This window comes from Suncus etruscus, chromosome 2, assembly GCF_024139225.1.
Source record: "Suncus etruscus isolate mSunEtr1 chromosome 2, mSunEtr1.pri.cur, whole genome shotgun sequence".
Lineage (NCBI taxonomy): Eukaryota > Metazoa > Chordata > Mammalia > Eulipotyphla > Soricidae > Suncus > Suncus etruscus.
Window position 1 is genome coordinate 99,875,819 of NC_064849.1, and position 17,674 is coordinate 99,893,492.

General features: G+C 47.7%; 1 protein-coding gene across 1 annotated transcript in view; it reads right to left on the reverse strand.

Annotated features, from left to right (window-relative positions):
* PDZD2 (PDZ domain containing 2) overlaps positions 1-17,674 on the reverse strand; it is a 410,667-nt gene that overhangs the window by 22,693 nt on the left and 370,300 nt on the right. The window contains 10 exon segments of the mRNA XM_049769043.1: positions 368-506; positions 4,891-4,924; positions 4,993-5,111; positions 5,114-5,491; positions 5,493-5,674; positions 6,996-7,152; positions 8,114-8,148; positions 10,215-10,296; positions 15,575-15,707; positions 17,517-17,634. Of these exon segments, the coding sequence (XP_049625000.1) occupies positions 368-506; positions 4,891-4,924; positions 4,993-5,111; positions 5,114-5,491; positions 5,493-5,674; positions 6,996-7,152; positions 8,114-8,148; positions 10,215-10,296; positions 15,575-15,707; positions 17,517-17,634 (1,377 nt within the window).

Below are 17,674 nucleotides of genomic sequence, written 5' to 3' on the forward strand. Positions count from 1 at the left end.
TTGACTCCTGGGATCTTTGCAGAGCACAGAAGCCATAGTCCTGGCCCCCCACGACAACTTTTTTATTTTGGTGTTGGGCCACACCTGACATTGCTCAGGGCTTACTCCTGGCTCTGCACTCAGGAATCACTCCTGGTGGGCTCAGAGGGCCATATGGGATGCAGAGGAATGATTAAATCCAGTTCGGCTGTGTGCAAGGCAAATGCCCTCTCTGGTGTGCTCCCCTTCCTTCAGAGACCACTTTTAAATATTGAACGAGTCAGGGGTGATTCCCTCCCCAGCTCAAAACTTTCCACCCCTAATGTTTGAAACTGGAGAACTTCTGGCCTCATATCTTGGTGCTGAAAGAATGAGGAAACAAGCTTACTCCTCCTGGGTAGCAGCCCTTTCTCTGCCGTAGCTTCCTGTAGAGGGTCTGTATGGGAGCCAGAGGCCGTGGCTCCAGGACTTGCTGGCTCCCAGTTGGAAACGCAGCCTTCCCCAGTGCTCGGCTTTCCCAGAGATTCCTGCACAACAACAAGCACAAGTCACAGTCAGACGTATTCAAGGTTCCTGAGCCCAGCACAGAGAGAGTTGGTTTAAGGGAGGTCAGGAAGTTGGGACAGCCAGATTCTGGATTGAAGGTTCAACAGAAACAAGATGGTCTTGACTCTCCTCTAAACCTCAGTTTCTCAACTCTGAGATGGGAAAGATTTAGGGGCAAGAGATAGAAGTGTTGGCAAAGATGTGAAGAAATGGGAGCCTAGAAGCACTGTTGGTGGAAATGTTTTACATTTATTGTTATCATTTAAAAAATTTGGGGCCACACCTGGTGGTCCTTAGGGATTACTCCTGGCTCTGTGTTCAGATCCTGAAGGGCTTGGGGGACCCTATGATGTTGGATTGAATCCAGCTCAGTTGCATGTAAGGCAAGTGCTGTATCTATTGTACTACTTGTACTAATAGTACTGTTGTACTAATATAGTCTCCCACTTTTTAGGCCTTTCATTATTTATTTAAGAAGGTTTGGATCCATATCTGGCTGTACTAAGGGCTGGCTCCTGGCTCTGTGCTCAGGGATCACTCCTGGCAGCACTTGGGGGAACATATGGGATGGTAAGAATTTGAACCTGGGTTATATGCATACAAGGCAAGGGCCTTCACCTCTGTGCTATCTCTGGCCTCAATTGTGGAGCTGTTGAAGATGAGACAATTGGTGATGTGGGTGGGGGTGTGTGGCTAGTGGTAATGGATGGGAGAATGTGGATGGCAAGAATGTCCATACCAACGTCATTCTTCAAGAGATTAACAAGAGAACTCTGGGGGAGTGATAATATAGTGGGCAGGGGCTTGCCTTGCATGTGGCAGACTAGAGCTCATTCCCTAACACCCCATAGGGTTCCCCATGTCCCATTTGAGTGATCCTTGGGCTCATAGCCAGGAGTAATCCTGAGTACATTTTTAGGGTGTGGGCCCTCTAAAAAACAAAACTCCTCAAGACCCCACTTTGAGTAGATGTCACCAAGAATTAAAAGCAAGATCTCTAAGATATAGGTATATAGTTAACATCAATTATAATAACTGGAAAGTGAGAGCAAGTGGCTGGAAAGATAGTCCAGGTGTTAAAGCATATGCCTCACACCTACCATTGAGCTTGGTTCTAATCCCCAGCACTCCTTATGGTCCCTTGAGCACCAGCAGGGATCAATTTTGAGCACAGAGCCAGGAATTGCCCAAGCACCACCTGGTGTGACCTCCCAAATCAAAGTAGTCGGGCTGCTTTAAAGTTCATATATAGGGAATGGAACAATAATAGCACAGTGGTAGAGCATTTGCTTGCATGCGCCTACCCGGGATGGACCTGGGTTCGATTCCCGGCATCCCATATGGTCCCCCAAGCCTGCTGAGGAGAGATTTCTGAGCAGAGAGCCAGGAGTAATCCCTGAGCACTGCCGAGTGTGGCCCCAATACAAAACAAAACTAAACTAAAAGATAAAAGGGGTGGCAGATTTCTGCATAGGTGCCGCAAAAGTTGGGAAAAATAGAAAGAAAAACTTTGGCCTGAAAACAGGGTGTCCTTACCCAAGAAGCATCCTGCTATACAAGCTCCAGGAGGAATAAAAAGGATACATTGAACCTAGGACTACAGGCTTCTCCCAGCCACCTCTGGCCTGTGAATTTTTTTTTTTTTTTTTTTTGGTGACACCCGGCAGTGCTCAGGGGTCACTCCTGGATCTATGCTCAAAAAATCGCTCCTAGCAGGCTTGAGGGACCATATGGGATGCTGGGATTTGAACCACCATCCTTCTGCATGCAAGGCAAATGCCCTATCTCCATGTTATCTTTCTGGCCTCCTGACCTGTGAATTCCTCTCTCTCCCTCTCCTCCTCTTCCCTCCCCTCCCCTCTCTCCCTTCCCTCCCTGCCCTCCCTCTTTCCCTCCCTCTCTGTCTCTCTCTGTCTCTCTCTCTCTCTCTGTTTCTCTCTATCTCTCTCTGTCTCTCTCTCTCTGTCTCTCTCTGTCTCTCTGTCTCTCTCTCTCTCTCTGTCTCTCTGTCTCTCTCTCTCTCTGTCTCTGTCTCTCAGAAGCTCAGGAGTGGCAATTGTTAATTCCTGACAGTGAGTGTTTGGGATGTGAGAATCCAGGGCTCAATCCTGGCACCACATGGTCCCCGAAGTGTTGGATTATGGGTCCCACCCTACTTAGTATTCATTCTCCACTTTACAGTGTGGTCTGGTTCTTGCTAATAAAAAACCTGGGTCTCAGGAAAGATCAGGAAGCAAGATTCTCAGGTCTTCCCCATTAAGCTATCTGCTTCTTAGGAGCGAAAGTCTTGTGTATTGGAATTCCTGAACCTGTTTTTACCCCCTTTCACCGTGTCGTTTATTTCTTGCATCAGTGTTTGCTTCCAGACCTGCGTCTCTCCAGGTCCTGGTTTGGGAGCCTGAGGTTTCCTTCTCACCCTGAGAACCAATGGGAGCAATGCTGAGTCAGGAGTTACCCCCAGCACTGTTTGTTGAATGTGGTTCAAAATCCAAACCAAAAGCAAACAATAAATAAGTCAGGTTTTAGGAATATACTGTTTCCGTGGAGGAGTCACACACAGCCCAAAGGTGGCAGCAGAGGGAAGAGGTAAAGAGCATCAGCTCTGCGGGAGGACATAGAGGACAGAATGGAAGTTATTCTCGGGGCAGGGAATCTGCACAGGGATGGACTAACTGCACTGATTTTCTATTTGTCGGCAAGGTATGAACATAATTGAGGGGCATGGGCTTGGTTTTGGGGTTCGTTTGCTTTGGGGCCACACCCAGTGATGCTCAGGGCTTACTTAGCTCTGGACTCAGAAAACACTCCTGGGGGGTGGGGGGCAGAGAGATAGCACAGTGGTAGGGAATTTGCCTTGCGGCCTACCCAGGACGGACCTGAGTTCAATTCCCGGTAGCCCATATGGTCCCTCAAGTCTGCCAGGAATGATTTCTGAGCACACAGCTGGGTTTGGCCCCAAAACCAAAAACCAAAGAAACAAAACAAAACAAAACAAAAAAACAAAGAAAACCCACTCTCGGTGACTGGAGAGATTAGCACAGTAAGTAGTGCATCTGCATTGCACGTAGCTGACCTAGGTTCAATCTCTGGCATTCCATATAGTCCTCCCGAGCCTGCCAGGAGCAATTTCTGAACCCCTAAGCACTGCAAAGTGTGCCCCCCCCCAAAAAAAGAAAAGTAATCATTTCTGGCAAGCTTGGGGGACTATATGAGATGCGGAGGATTGAACCCAAATTGGCTGTGCGCAAGGCAAATTCCCTCCTGGCTATGCTATGGCTTCAGCCCGAGATTGATCTGTTTTGTTTTGTTTTTGTTTTGGGGCCTCATCTAGTGGTGCTCAGGGCTTATTACTGGCTCTGTGATCAGGAATCACCCCTGTGGCCTTGGGTCGCCCTATGGGATGCCGAGAATCGAATCTGGGTCAGTTGCTTGCAAGGCAAGCATCCTCTTTACTGTACTATTGCTCCGGCCCAAGTACAACCGGATCAAGATAATGGCCAGGCAGCATGTAAATGCCAGAATTGGATGTTTCAGTGATGCTGGAACTCAAGGTCTCACATGGGCCAGGCACACGCTTGCCACTGAGCGACATCCCTGCCTGGACATCACGTTCATTATTTTAGGTGTTTGTCCACACTTGACAGTGTTCAGGAATTACATCCTGGTGGAGTAGTCCCTGGTGGTGGTCAGCAGGGACCCTATGGATTGTCAAACCTGGGTTGTCTGTATGCGAGGCATGTGCCTTAGAACCCAACTGCTCTCTCTGGCCTGGGTCTGTGTGGTTTTAATGACATCCAATTACCCATTACTAATCACACGGTAGACAAGTTTGAAAAAATGAGGCTCTTAGCCTATCTCTAGAGGGAAAAACTGTCCGGAAATCGGACAATCAATGGTCCTGCCCTCTGAAGACAGGTTTAAAGAGGTGCTCAATGCTAGGGAGCCGTTGCTACCTGAGCCCTCTTTTTTGGGGGGGGGAGCACACCGGCAGTGCTCAGGGATTACTCCTGGCTGTCTGCTCAGAAATAGCTCCTGGCAGGCACAGGGGGCCATATGGGACACCGGGATTCGAACCAACCACCTTTGGTCCTGGATCAGCTGCTTGCAAGGCAAACGCCGCTGTGCTATCTCTCCGGGCCCTACATGAGCCCACTTTAGCATTCATTGGCCTCCCTGGTCCTTCCATCCTCAATCACAGGCAGGATAGAATGTTCCGCTTCTCCTCCTCCCAGCCCGCAGACAGACAAGGATGCTGAGTGTGAGCAGAAAAAGGAATAGTTCCACAGTGGACAACCTGTCTTGGCCCCAGTGCCGTCTCAATGCAGGGCACCCCCTTTCACCCCACCACTATAAACACACACTGACCTTGTCCATTTTTCCACCTGGGCTGGTCCCTGGACTGGGTGTGGCCAGGACTTGCAGCTCTCGGGCACTGTTGGGCAAGTCTGATATCTCTAAGCTCCAGACCTCAGCAGCGCCTGGCCTTTGGCGGGTGTGGCAATGACCCTGGCCACAGGCTTGTGCCTAGACCCCAGGCTGTTGTTCTGTGGTGCAGTGCCAGCACTCTCGGGGACCAACAGACTCTGGGTGGCCTGCAGCTGCTCTGTACTACCAACTTGGGAGAGCTCTTTGAGCCAGGCAGCTCCTTCCTCCCTGCACAGCCAGAGCCACTGGTACAGGCCGCGACAGAAGCCTGGGCAGCAGCATCCCCTCTACCGCCAGGGACACTCAGCTCCGAGTCTAGCGGGCTGCCCAGGAGAGGCACAGATGAGGCCTTGCTGACCCGAGTCTTGTGGGGTGGCTCCTGGTGGCCATGGGGGGCCAAGGCCTGGGAAGTGATGGATATGGCAGGTCTGGCACTGTCCTGGGTCCAGGAGCCTGCTGGGGTCCACCAGGGTGCCAGGGGAGGGAAATACTGTCCTTCTCTGCGTCCCTCCTCATCCTCATCGCTGCCACCGTCACCGCTGCTGCCACGGCTGGCAGCCTACCTTCCGCTGCCTGCGGAAGGGGTTTCGGAGTCCTTGTGGGGCTGCTCGGGAGGGCTTGGACTTTCTGGCCACCGTCACCTGCTTATGGATGAGTCCCGAGGTGCGGTGGCTTCCGAGGGTCACGAGGCTGTTTGCTCTGGCTTTCACTGGTTCCTTAGGAGCTGGTGGGGGTCAGCAGGGGAGAAAGGGGCAGTGAAATGGGGCTCCCGCTGCACCTTGTCACAGCCTGTTTTAGCCCTTGATTTCTCCTGAGCAGTCACGCCCTGTGGCCCAGCCACTGGCCTTCAGCTAGGTTTTGCCTAGCCTAGCCCATGACCCCCAAGAGTGAGGCTTTAGTTCTTCAAGGTCCCTGAGGCTCCCCTCCACCCAGACCCTACTGTTGAGAATAGCCCATTAGGAGAAAAGTGTGGTGTGTGGTGTGTGTGTGGGTGTGTGTGTGTGGTGTGTTTGGGGTGTCCCTGTGCTGGCTCATTCTAGCCCTTTGGGCTATACTAAAGGGCTTGATTCCAGCTCTCAGATTATGGTGGGGTCTTCAGCACTATGGAGGCTACGGATGCAGATCCTGGTGCAGTAGAGAATCTACAAGCTTCTATCCACAGGCTCACCCACACGAATCCCCCCACTGATGGGCACAGCGTAGCCTGGTCGCGTGTGCGAGCACAGAGCCCAGCACAGGAGTGTTCCTGGGACTGAGGGAGACACACTGAACCAAAATCTGTGCTGATTCCACCCGTGGCTGTCATGCTCTATGGGCCTCGGAAGGGAGAGAAGCAGCCCAGCTACTGCACCGGAGCAGAGCCGGAGCCCCCACTGTCTGCTTCTAGCCAGGGCAGTTTTCAGGTTCCTATGTTAGAAATGCAGACAAAGGGGGATGGAGGGTGGGGAGACAGTGTGAAGGACCAGAGCACGTGCAGTGAATGCTTTAAGGCCCCTGTTCCATCCCAAACACCACATAGGCCCCCAGTGCTGCCACCATGGGTGGGATCCTATCTAGGAAGACACTGAGGAGGAAGGACTAGAGATAGCTCTGGGAATGAACAACACAGGCTCTGCAGGCAAGAAGTCTATTCCCTCAGCCTCTGCTGGACACAGACCCCCCAACACAGAGCTAGGAATAGCCCTTGAGCACTGCTGGGGGTGCCCAAAAGATGAACAAATATGGAATGAATGAGATTTGACCAAAATAACTCATGTCTGTGTAACATGGGTCTCTTCTGAGCTCTGACCAGGAAGGGCTGACTGCCCACTAAAGAGAACAAAGGGATAGCCTTGTGAGGGAAAAGACTTGGGGTTCTGGTGCCGGGGTACCCCAAAGCACAAGGCCTGAAGCAAATCCTGATCTGAGGCCACAACATTCCAGACTGATGTGTAAGTAGCTCTGGGTGGTTTTGGTGTGTTTGTGTGGAGTCCAGTAACCTCACTCAGCTCCTGGTCCAGGTGTGTCCCCCTACCCAGTGACCCTGGGGAGCACCCAGTACTTACTGGACAGGGTGGGCGGTGGGTTACTGTCCTCCGAGGTGCTACAGCCACTACCTGCATGATCCTCGTCCTCGGATACAGCCACCACAAAGTCTGACAAGGAGCCCGGCATGTCAGGGACAAAGTACTGAGATAGGTCCGCCTCTGAAGACAGGGAGTCCTGCAGAGACAAGGTGTTGTGAGGGGCCACCAGACACTGTGGTGATTGCAAAGGGGAAGGATACACAAGGATGAGCACAGGCTCTGCAGGTTCCCCCAAGCACTATTTGGAGGAACCCCAGCAGGGAGCATGGAGTAGACCCCAAGCACCACTGAGTGTGGCCCCAAAACCAAACCTAGCAAACTACTGTGACGGTGACCATGAGCTCTACCCCAAACCTGGATTAATACAAAGGCTCATTCATTTTTTGTCCTCTCTCTTGCCTCTCTCTGTTCTGCTTTCTCTCCCTGCTCTCTCTCTCCCCTCCTCTCTCTCCTTCTCATAAATGTTAGGAAGGTATCAGAAAATACAGAGAATGAGCTCCTTGAGGAAGCACTGGAGGAAAGGGTTGGAAAAGGGAAGCCAAGTGGGTGAGACAAAAGCAGATGGAAGAAACAAAGGAAAAAACAAAACAAAGCCTGGAGTACTTGCTCCTGGACCTCATGGAGCCATAACTGAGAGAAGGGCCCCAAACCTGACCCAGGACCCTGCAATCTAGAGCTTGCTCCTTCATTCTGTGACTTTGCATTTTCTGAGACGAATGCCCCATAAAAGAGACCCATGCCTCTCTCCAAGAAAAAAACGCAGGGCCCGGAAAGATAGCACAGCGGCATTTGCCTTGCAAGCAGCCGATCCAGGACCTAAGGTGGTTGGTTTGAATCCCGGCATCCCATATGGTCCCCCGTGCCTGCCAGGAGCTGTTTCTGAGCAGACAGCCAGGAGTAACCCTGAGCATCGCTGGGTGTGGCCCAAAAACCAAAAAAGAAAAGAAAAAAAAATGCAGTATTTCCTGAAAAAAAAAAAAAAAAAGTGGCCGCATGGATGCCCTTGTAGAAACCAGGCTAAGGCTTTCAGTCTTAACACAGGGGTCCAGGACTAGGATTCTGGGCCAGAGGTGCAGTGAGAGCACCTGGGGACTTACCTTTTTCCCAAGAGAGGGGCTCTTCAAGGGGGTGCCTGTGGGGAGAGGGAAATCGTCAGAACATCAGTACAGCAGAGTCCCCACAAAGTTCCCAGGGGTGGTGGTATAACAGGGAGGGTGCTTTCCTTGCACATGGTGGCCTGGGTACCAAACACTCCAGGCATCTCACGTGGTCCACAGAGCCATCCAGGAGTAATTCCCACATACAGAGCTAGGAGTAACCTACTGAGAACTGCCAGGTATGGCCCCAAACCAAACTAAACCTAACTCAACTCAACTCAACCCAACCTAACTCAACTCAAAAAGCTCACATCTTTAATCAGAAAAGGAGCCAGAGATGCAATAAACCCTCTTTGCTCCATGGGCTGTGAGCACAAAGGCATGACAGCCTACAAGGTACTTGATCCTTGTCCTGTCCCAAGACTGCTTAGGCACAGAGCCCTAGTTTGGATGATCCTGGTTGGAAGCACCCTCTTTTCTGGAAACTGACAGCATGAGATATAGCCCATCCATCCAAGGTCCATTTAATTATGAGTATTTGGAGCTTCCAGCAGTCCCTAGGGCAGAAGCCTCTGCAGATCTGATCAGCAGTGCTCAGCATTATAGCCAGCTTGAAGGTGTTTAGGGAAGAGGGTGAACTAGACCTAGGGACAGGGTGGAGTATCTAAGCTTTTAACAGAAATGCAAAGATGCAGCAACCAGGCGTTAAATTATGTATATGCTGTGAGCAAAGAGATCTCAGGGCCCAAGAAGCCCGGCTTAAAATCCTTCATAAGTGACCAAGTGGACAGGTTAGGATTATGAAGCGGCAGTTTCCAAGCAAGCCAAGAATGAGCTGGTTGAATAAAGGGCCTATTATGACTGTGGCCACTTTAAATCTATTAATTATGGATGCAAATAGTCAGGATATTTCATGGCTGCCAAAAAAAATCCTATGCCTTCCCTTTCCTTTGACAAGCAGTAACTCATGTCTGCGTTCTTTTTCCCTTCGAACATCAATCTTAACGTCAGTAACATTTAAAGCCGTGCAGTAGTTCCGAGGTAAAGTGCATGTCCTGCATGCACACAGCCTGGCTTTAATTCCTGGTACTGTAAAAAAGCAAACAAAACTAAACTAAGTGAAAAACCTCAAGCTCAGAAGTGTTTGCAGAATCCCTTTCGGTTTCCATTCTACCGGAAACATTTGTTTGAAAACAATGTATTGTCTAATGTTTTAAATCAATTTGAAATTCTTTTTTTCCCCTTCTTGGTTTATGAGCCATAACAGGTGGCACACAGGTATTCTTCCTGGCTCTGTGCTCAGAAATCACTCCTGGCAGGGTCGGGGATCCATATGGGATGCCTGGGATGGAACTAGGTTGGCTATATACAAGGCAAACTCCCTCCCGGATGTGCAATATATCGCTCTGGTTCCAATCTGAAATTCTTTTTTTTTTTTTTTTTTGGTTTTTGGGCCACACCCGTTTGACGCTCAGGGGTTACTCCTGGCTATGTGCTCAGAAATCGCCCCTGGCTTGGGGGGACCATATGGGACGCCGGGGGATCGAACCGCGGTCCTTCCTTGGCTAGCGCTTGCAAGGCAGACACCTTACCTCCAGCGCCACCTACCCGGCCCCCCAATCTGAAATTCTTAGTAACCATTGTCTGCTTGAATTTTCCACTTATAAAAGGAGATCATGCATTGTTTCTTTCTTTAGAAACCTCTATTTTCCTTATTTAGCTGAGCCTTTGAATTCATGTAACCGACTCCCAAGGTTGGGGGCAGATAATATTCTATACATCAGATAATTTGGTCCTGCTTCATTTTCACCCAGAGCATGTCAGATACATAAACATACTAAGATGCTGCTAATTCTCTTTCTTTTGCAAATTATCTTGCAGCAGATGCAAGAAACAGGTGTGGTTAGAATTTGAATAAAATACATTACATAACAGCAGAACTTAAAAGCTTCAGTTCAGAGAAAGCACAGAATCTCTTTGAAGCTACTTTTGCCAAATCTGAAGACAATGAGTCAGCAATAGTGCATGGGGAGTGGCCCCAGGGGGACACTTCATGAGGAACTCTTCAGAATGTTGAATGGAAACAGTGCAGTTACAATACCTAAGCCAGGAGAAGGACCGGCCTCTCTGCAGTCCTGAGAGGTGCTGCGTGCTATCACTTCATCCATTTCCTGCTCCGAAACCTGATTCCCAATAAAAAGCACAAATGAGACGGTTTTATTTATTATTTATTTCCCCCATTATAGTGCAAGAGGTGCAGAGTTGGGAGTTGAGCTCAGGTGAAAACCACAGGGTCAGAGGTTAGGACCATCCTTTGAAACAATGATTCAGAGCACAGAGGTGAAGCTGTGTTAACTGGTACACAAAATAAGTGATCTTCACATGATGCCCCAGTGCATTCGGCAGCGCATCTGGGCAACATGGCTGCTAAGAGCATCTCTTAAGAACTATGTGCTAATGTCAGGGGCACTTCCTGCCTGTGGGGATGTTGGCACCCTCCAATGGGTAGGAAAGCTTGAGGTGAAACTGGTTTTTGTTTTGTGGCCACAAAAGGGCCACTCAGAGGTTGCTCCTGGCTCTGCACTCTGGAATTACTCCAGATGGTACTCAGAGGACCAGATGGAGTGCAGGGGTTCGAACACATGCAAGGCAAGAGCTGTACTAACTATACTAACTCTCCAGTCTCAAGAGAGCACTTTTTGTTTGCCTAATAAAAATGGATTTCCAGGGGACAGCAGGGGTATAACAAGGGGATACTTGGACTGATAACTCTGGGAACCTCTGTTCTAGAACACCCATAATTCTTTTTTCTCTAATTTTTTACCCTTAAATCTATCTAAAACTTGCCAGAGAGAAGCAAAAAATTTACTCTACTTTTGAATTTTTGTTTTGTTTTGTTTTGCTTTTGAGCCACACTTTGCTCAGCCCAGGATTTATTCCTGGCCCTGTACTCTGGAATTATTCCTGACAGTGCTTGGGAGGACCACATGGGATAGAACCTTGGTCAGCTGTGTGCAAGGCCAGGCCCCACTGTAGTATCTCTCGAGCCCCTTTTCTATTTAAGCTTATTCTATTTTTGTTTGTTTGCTTTTGTTTATTTGGGACCACATCTGGGGATGTTCAGGGGTTATCCTAGCTCTGTGCTTAAGGATCACACTGGCAGGCTCAGAAGAACCATATGGGATACTGGGTATCAAACCCAAGTCAGCTCCATGCAAGGTGAACTTTCTTCCTGTTGTACTATAGCTCTGGCCCCCACTTTATCTTTTTGTTTTGTTTTGGGGGGATCACACCTGGCAGCGCTCAGGGGTTACTCCTGGATCTAAGCTCAGAAATCTCTTCTAGCAGGCTTGGGGGACCATATGGGATGCTGGGACTTGAACCACCATCCTTCTGCATGCAAGGCTATCTCTCCGGACCCCTACTTTATCTTTTTGCTACACCATTTGAGATTTACTCACTTCACTTGCTAAACCATTGGGAGTTACTTGTGCAGTGCCCTGCAAATATTTCAACTCCTGTCTTGTGAAAACAAGGACATTGTCTTAAAAACCTCATGTACTATCACCAAAGCCTGACCTACTTCAGGAATACTGCCTAATAATTGCCCTTCAGAGTGCTCTTCAGATGTGCCTATAATGGACGAGAATTGAATGTCAGCTTGGGATGAGGAAAATAAAAATCAACATGCAGTGTCTTCTTCTTCTTTGGGATTCTTGGGCCATACCTGATGGTGTTTGGAAGCTACTCGTGGCTCAGTGCCTGAGGCTGCCCTCAACTGTAATCTGAGCACCATGTATGTGGTGTTGGGGATAGATTCTGGGTCTCCTGCATGCAAAGCACGTGTTCCAGATGATTAAGTCATTCCCCAGCCCAATATAAAACTTCTTTCACCAACATTTTGCTGGGGAAAAGAAAAACCCAACCAGATAAATGATGTTTTGGAATATAAAGAATCACATTTGAGTGCAAATTCTGTCTCTTTTTGAGGGTCTTGATTGGACTGCCATAGACCAATTCTCTGCAGAGTAAAGCTTTGTTCTGTTATTTTTTTCTTTCAAAGAATGTGAAGAGAGAGAAAGAGTTAAGTACTTGTTCAAGAGAGAAAACAGACTTCTCCAGAGCAAAATAAACAAAACAAAACAACAACAACAAAACAAAACCCAAAAAACAAAAAACAGAGAAGCAAGTGAGATACGTATTCAAAGGAGAACACAGGTTTACAGAATAAGGCTACACAGTAAAGCGTTGTAGGAGGTTTTCTTTTCTTTCTTTCTTTCTTTCTTTTTTTTTTTTTTTTTTTTTTTTTTTTTTTTTAGGTTTTGGGTCACACCCAGCGGTGCTCAGGGGTTACTCCTGGCTGTCTGCTCAGAAACAGCTCCTGGCAGGCACGGGGGACTATATGGGACACCGGGGGATTGAACCTCAGTCCTTCCTTGGCTAGTGCTTGCAAGGCAGACACCTTACCTCTAGTGCCACCTCACCGGCCCCTTGTAGGAGGTTTTCTTTGGCAATCTAGAACCAATCCCAGGTTTGATTGTCCCATCTCATTAGTCTCTAGTCAAAATAATCCTTGAGCATTTCTTTGCATTTCACGATACCGATATTTTGGAAGAAACCAGACCAACCCAAACCTTCCATTAGGATTTGTCTGGTAATTTCTTTATGCTTTGTTGTAGGTTAAGCACTTTGGGGTATAAAATAATCCGAAAACCTGGTTTCCCTCTCAGTGTGTCCCAGAGATGCCCAGGGCTTGCATGTCTCATAACTGGTGATGATATCTATGACCTTTGGATGAGGAAAGAGTTTGTCAGATTTCTCCACTGAATTTTTTAATGTTTGGGTTTTTACCAAGTAATCTGTGAGGAGAGAGTTCCAGACTATGTAAATATCTTGCTCACAGCTATATTTTCACGGAATGGTTTTAGCATCATTCGTTATGCCTGTCTGAATCAATTGTAGCTATGAATTTTTCACAATGGTGCTTTTTTAACTCTTACTTTTCCTCTCTATTGGACTCATGGTAGATTCAGGAATTTCCTCTCCCCCCCTCTATTAGCTGTTCTCGTAACTCATAATTTCTGGGAAGATTTCTAGAAAGACTGATACATAAAGAAATACATGATGTATTTAAAGCCAGTTATGAAAATTGTATAGCCTTTCCTTTTTAGTTTGGTGTTCCTCTTAAGTTTAAAAAATAGTTTAAATTTAGAGTGGTAAAGTGGCCTAGTAAAATAACGTCCTGCATAAACATTTGGAGAAACACAGCAATCTGTCTTAATACATAAATATTTCTGTAATAGATTCGGCATTACCTTTCAGCCTAACAGATAAATCATAATTACTTCGTAGTTTTTTACGTCATATTTTCTAGTAGATTTCACTGAACATAAAATATGTGGCCATACATACGCAGGCATATCCACTTACAGCCACACACCCTTTCACAAAGCAGAGAGTCGCTCTGAACACACAAGCCAGGGGAAAGAGTAGCTCAGAGGGCCGTTGCAAATTTTTCTTTTCGACATTTTGCAACCGGAGAAAAATGGCTGAAGGTTGAAACAAGTAAAAGACTTCCGGCTCCTTCTCATCATGCTGACAAGCCCTGGGCCAAGGAAACCTGGACCTCCCTGGTTTTCGGTCACTGCACATAAGCTCAGGCTGTCACCTGAGCAGGTCCAAATTGTAGCTTGTCTAGACCCACAGGGTTTGAATATCCCAGTTGGGCACCCACTGTTCCAAGTCATTAGGAGATGCAGAATAAAAGAAAATCCTGTGGTATTTCTCTTGGAACCACATGAAAACTAGGGGAAGCACATACATTCCGTATCCAAGCGTAGAATTGGCATGAAGTGCTGGGCTCAGGGGTCCAAAAATACATCCAACAAAGTGGAATCTTGACCAAAAGAAAAACATTGTCTGCTGTTACAACTCAGAATACTTTTATTTTGCTTGGAAGAAATGGGGAGAAGCAGTCTCTCTCTCTCTCTCTCTCACTCTCTCGCTCTCTCTACACTCACACTCTCACTCTCTCTCATCACTCTCACCTCTCCTCTCTCTCTCTCTCTCTCTCTCACACACACACACACACACACACACACACACACTCACTCACACACACACACACATACATACACATTCTTGCTTTTGCTGGTTGTCTCTCACAGCATCACAGGCAACTGAAACTCAGTTGCTTTGCAGACCAATAGACCACCAGATATGCCTCACACCAAAAGGCTCTTTGGATGTTGGATGGTGCTGGCTTAAAATAAGGCTGATACTCGGTGACTGAGATGAAGCCGATGTCCTGGCAAACCCTGAGCCGGCTTGTCTGAAGCATTGACTTCAGACATGCCTTGAAGTTCAGTAGTCACGCCACAGACTACTTCATTCTCTAGAATGCAGCAGGCGGTGTGAGACACACACAGCACAGCCTGCTTCTTATGGCGACAGGGCTATGGCCACGTGGCAAGGGTCCAAGAGAGGCCCCTCATCAGAGCTGATGAGACCAGGAGGCCAAAAGATGCCCCCAAGGAGACTGGCATGACTCAGGAGAGAGTATCTGCTTTGCAGGCAGGAGGGCCTGATTTCCAGAAGTAGCCAGGGGCCGGAGAGGTGGCACTAGAGGTAAGGTGTCTGCCTTGCAAGCGCTAGCCAAGGAAGGACCTCGGTTCGATCCCCCGGCGTCCCATATGGTCCCCCCCCCAAGCCAGGGGCAACTTCTGAGCGCTTAGCCAGGAGTAACCCCTGAGCATCAAACAGGTGTGGCCCAAAAAAACAAAAACAAAAACAGAAGTAGCCTGCGACACCTGGTATAGTCCAAAAAGCACCAACATTTGTTTTTTTTCTTTTGTTTTTTTTTTGGGGGGGGCCACATATTGCAGTGTTCAGAAATTATTCCTGGCAGACTTGGGGGACCATATAGGATGCTGAGGATTGAATCTGAGTCGGCCATGTACAAGGCAAACTGTATAAACAGTGCCAACATTTTTTTAAAAAGCAATATATCAGTTAAAACTTCCTCACATAGGGTTGGAGTAATAGCACAGCAGTAGGGCATTTGCCTTGCATGCTGCTGACCCGGGAACAACCCGGTTTGATCCCCAGGGTCCCATATAGTCCTCTGAGCCTGCCAGGAATGATTTCTGAGCACAGAGCCAGGAGTAAACCAAGCACCAACTGAGCGTGGTCCCAAAACCAAAACCTCTGAGAGCCGCCAGATGTGGCCTAAAAATCAAAACCAAAAAACTACTCCCTTACACAATTTTCTAAGTGTGTGAAGATAAACAAGGGCAGACAAGGCTTCACTGAGATAGGGGATGAATGACCTGGGTCCCATTGCTGCCCAGAAACAGCCCCAAGGCAGGTGTAGTCATAATGTCCCAGGAATGTGGGTGTCACTGTTGCCAGAAAAAGAGTGGAACCATCTGCCCATCCTCAGCAGATCAAAACCTCCCTTACCTTCGGGTTGGGGTGCCGGCCGATGACCAGGCGAACAGGCCCAGGGGGGCACTTGCTCAGGATCGAATGGACCTTGCTCAGAGCTGCATGGCGAACATTGACCGAATTCACCTCCAGGATTTGATCTCCACGGCTGGGGGGTAAGAGCAACACAATGGTGTCTGAGCACAGATGTTCTCCCAGCACTCCCTAACTGGAAGTCCTTCTTGAAGATCACCTGACCAGGCTGAGACTGGTGTGTACGATCCGTGGATCACCCTACATGTCCCCCCAGGGAGCGTGTCACTCTGGTGGCTAATTCTTGGTTGTCACCTGGACACTGTGTTTCACCGGTGGCTCACACTTGGATGTCCTATCAGACTGCATCACCAAATGTCTAGTTAGTAGTCTGTTACAATGATTTGACAACTAGAAAAATAATGCCATTGGGTTGAAATTAGTTTAGTGATTGATACTTTAGCTTTTTTTCATTTATATTTATTGGAAGAAAAGAGGATTTATGTAACAAAGTTGCCAGATGCTGAGGCATAGGATTGTGTCACTGAATTAAAAGAAGCAAGCGTTCAGTGTGGAAAAAGGCAACAACATGTCCCTGAAAAGACATGAGCTTCGTGTACCCTAAATTTCTAGAAGGACATGATAAATTCCAGAATAATGAGAAAAGAGCACTGCTCTGGAGCATGGAGCTGGGGGCCCAAAACAAAGATTTATGTGGCAATGCTTACGAGGGCATCTACGGAGCACATATAACTACACGCCCACCCACGTCACCCCCTGACTATGGGCCTTACTTTTGATCATCATATAAAACCCGCCAACCTCTGCCCACCCTGAAACGATTATTGTAATAAAACTTAAAGAGGAACAATCTGAAGCTCAAAGGTTACCCAAGAATTTGTTAAAAACAGAAACAGTTCAGATTTGGACAAATGAGGAACTGGGGACAAGATGCCCATTTTGATTTGAAATTATAGAGAGTGAACACAGTCCGAAAGAACAAAGCGTCTTTCTGTGGGGTTTGAAGAATGTTCATTTGGCATGCTCCAGACATATGGAACCATTCAAGACAGAAACATCATCTTGGGATGTCATTAAAGGATTTTTTTTCTTGAGTTCTAAAAGTATATTTTCTTTAATGTACTTTGGATGATTTGTCAAAATTTTTTCGTATGGAAGTTTACTCCGATGATTAACTTAACTCCGATGAACTTACTCTGATGATTAACTTGCTCAAGACATCATTTAAACAATTAACAGTACCACAAAATGGTAACCTCCAGGAATGCCATTTTGACCATGTCTCGGTGGCTCAAGAACTGAGGAGCTTACAGGAGGGAAAGCTGAGACTGTTTTCATAGAGCAGTTTGTGCAGTACAAATACATTCTTGTGTGAAATTTCAGTGGGCACAGACTTATTGAAAATGCTGTTTTATAGAATACCTAGGCAGTTCTTGCATAAACAGAATACCCAGGCAAAACCCAACTAGTTGGGCAGAGAAATCAGATATGCAGTCATTTCAGAAAGCGACGGTTTGACATTGCTACTCAAAGATGTGAACGAGGCAGAAAAGACTCAAGAGATAATAGTGAAGACCTCATCAGGAACCAGATTCCTGGCTTGTGGTACTGAACATTCAAATGCATGTTTATAGGCATGAATAGAGCAGTGGAAAAAAAAAAGAAACTCAGCTAATCATCGCTATCCAAATAGCCTGTATTACTGTCACGTTTCTGAAACTGCTCTTCCGAGTCCAAATAGAACAAAACAGGTTCAGAAAGAGTCCCAGAGTCCCTTCAAAATGCACTAAGAGGAGCCTTTCATCTTGGCGGATGCTATTCGCTGCATCCCAGCTGCAGGACTGCAACAGCACTGTGGTTGAGAAGCCCGCCCAGCATCACCACCGAGCAGACTAGCCCCACGGCATCAGGGGGGATTACGAACCTCAGGTTGCTCTCCATCTTTGCCACAGATCCAGGTGCCAGGCTGTGAATGTAGATGCCCGGAGGGCTGTTCTCCAGTGCCAGACAGCAGGCTCCAATGCCCAGTCCGACTCGTGGCTCTGTGCGCCAAGAATAAGTCAGAAAAAAAGCTAAGTGACT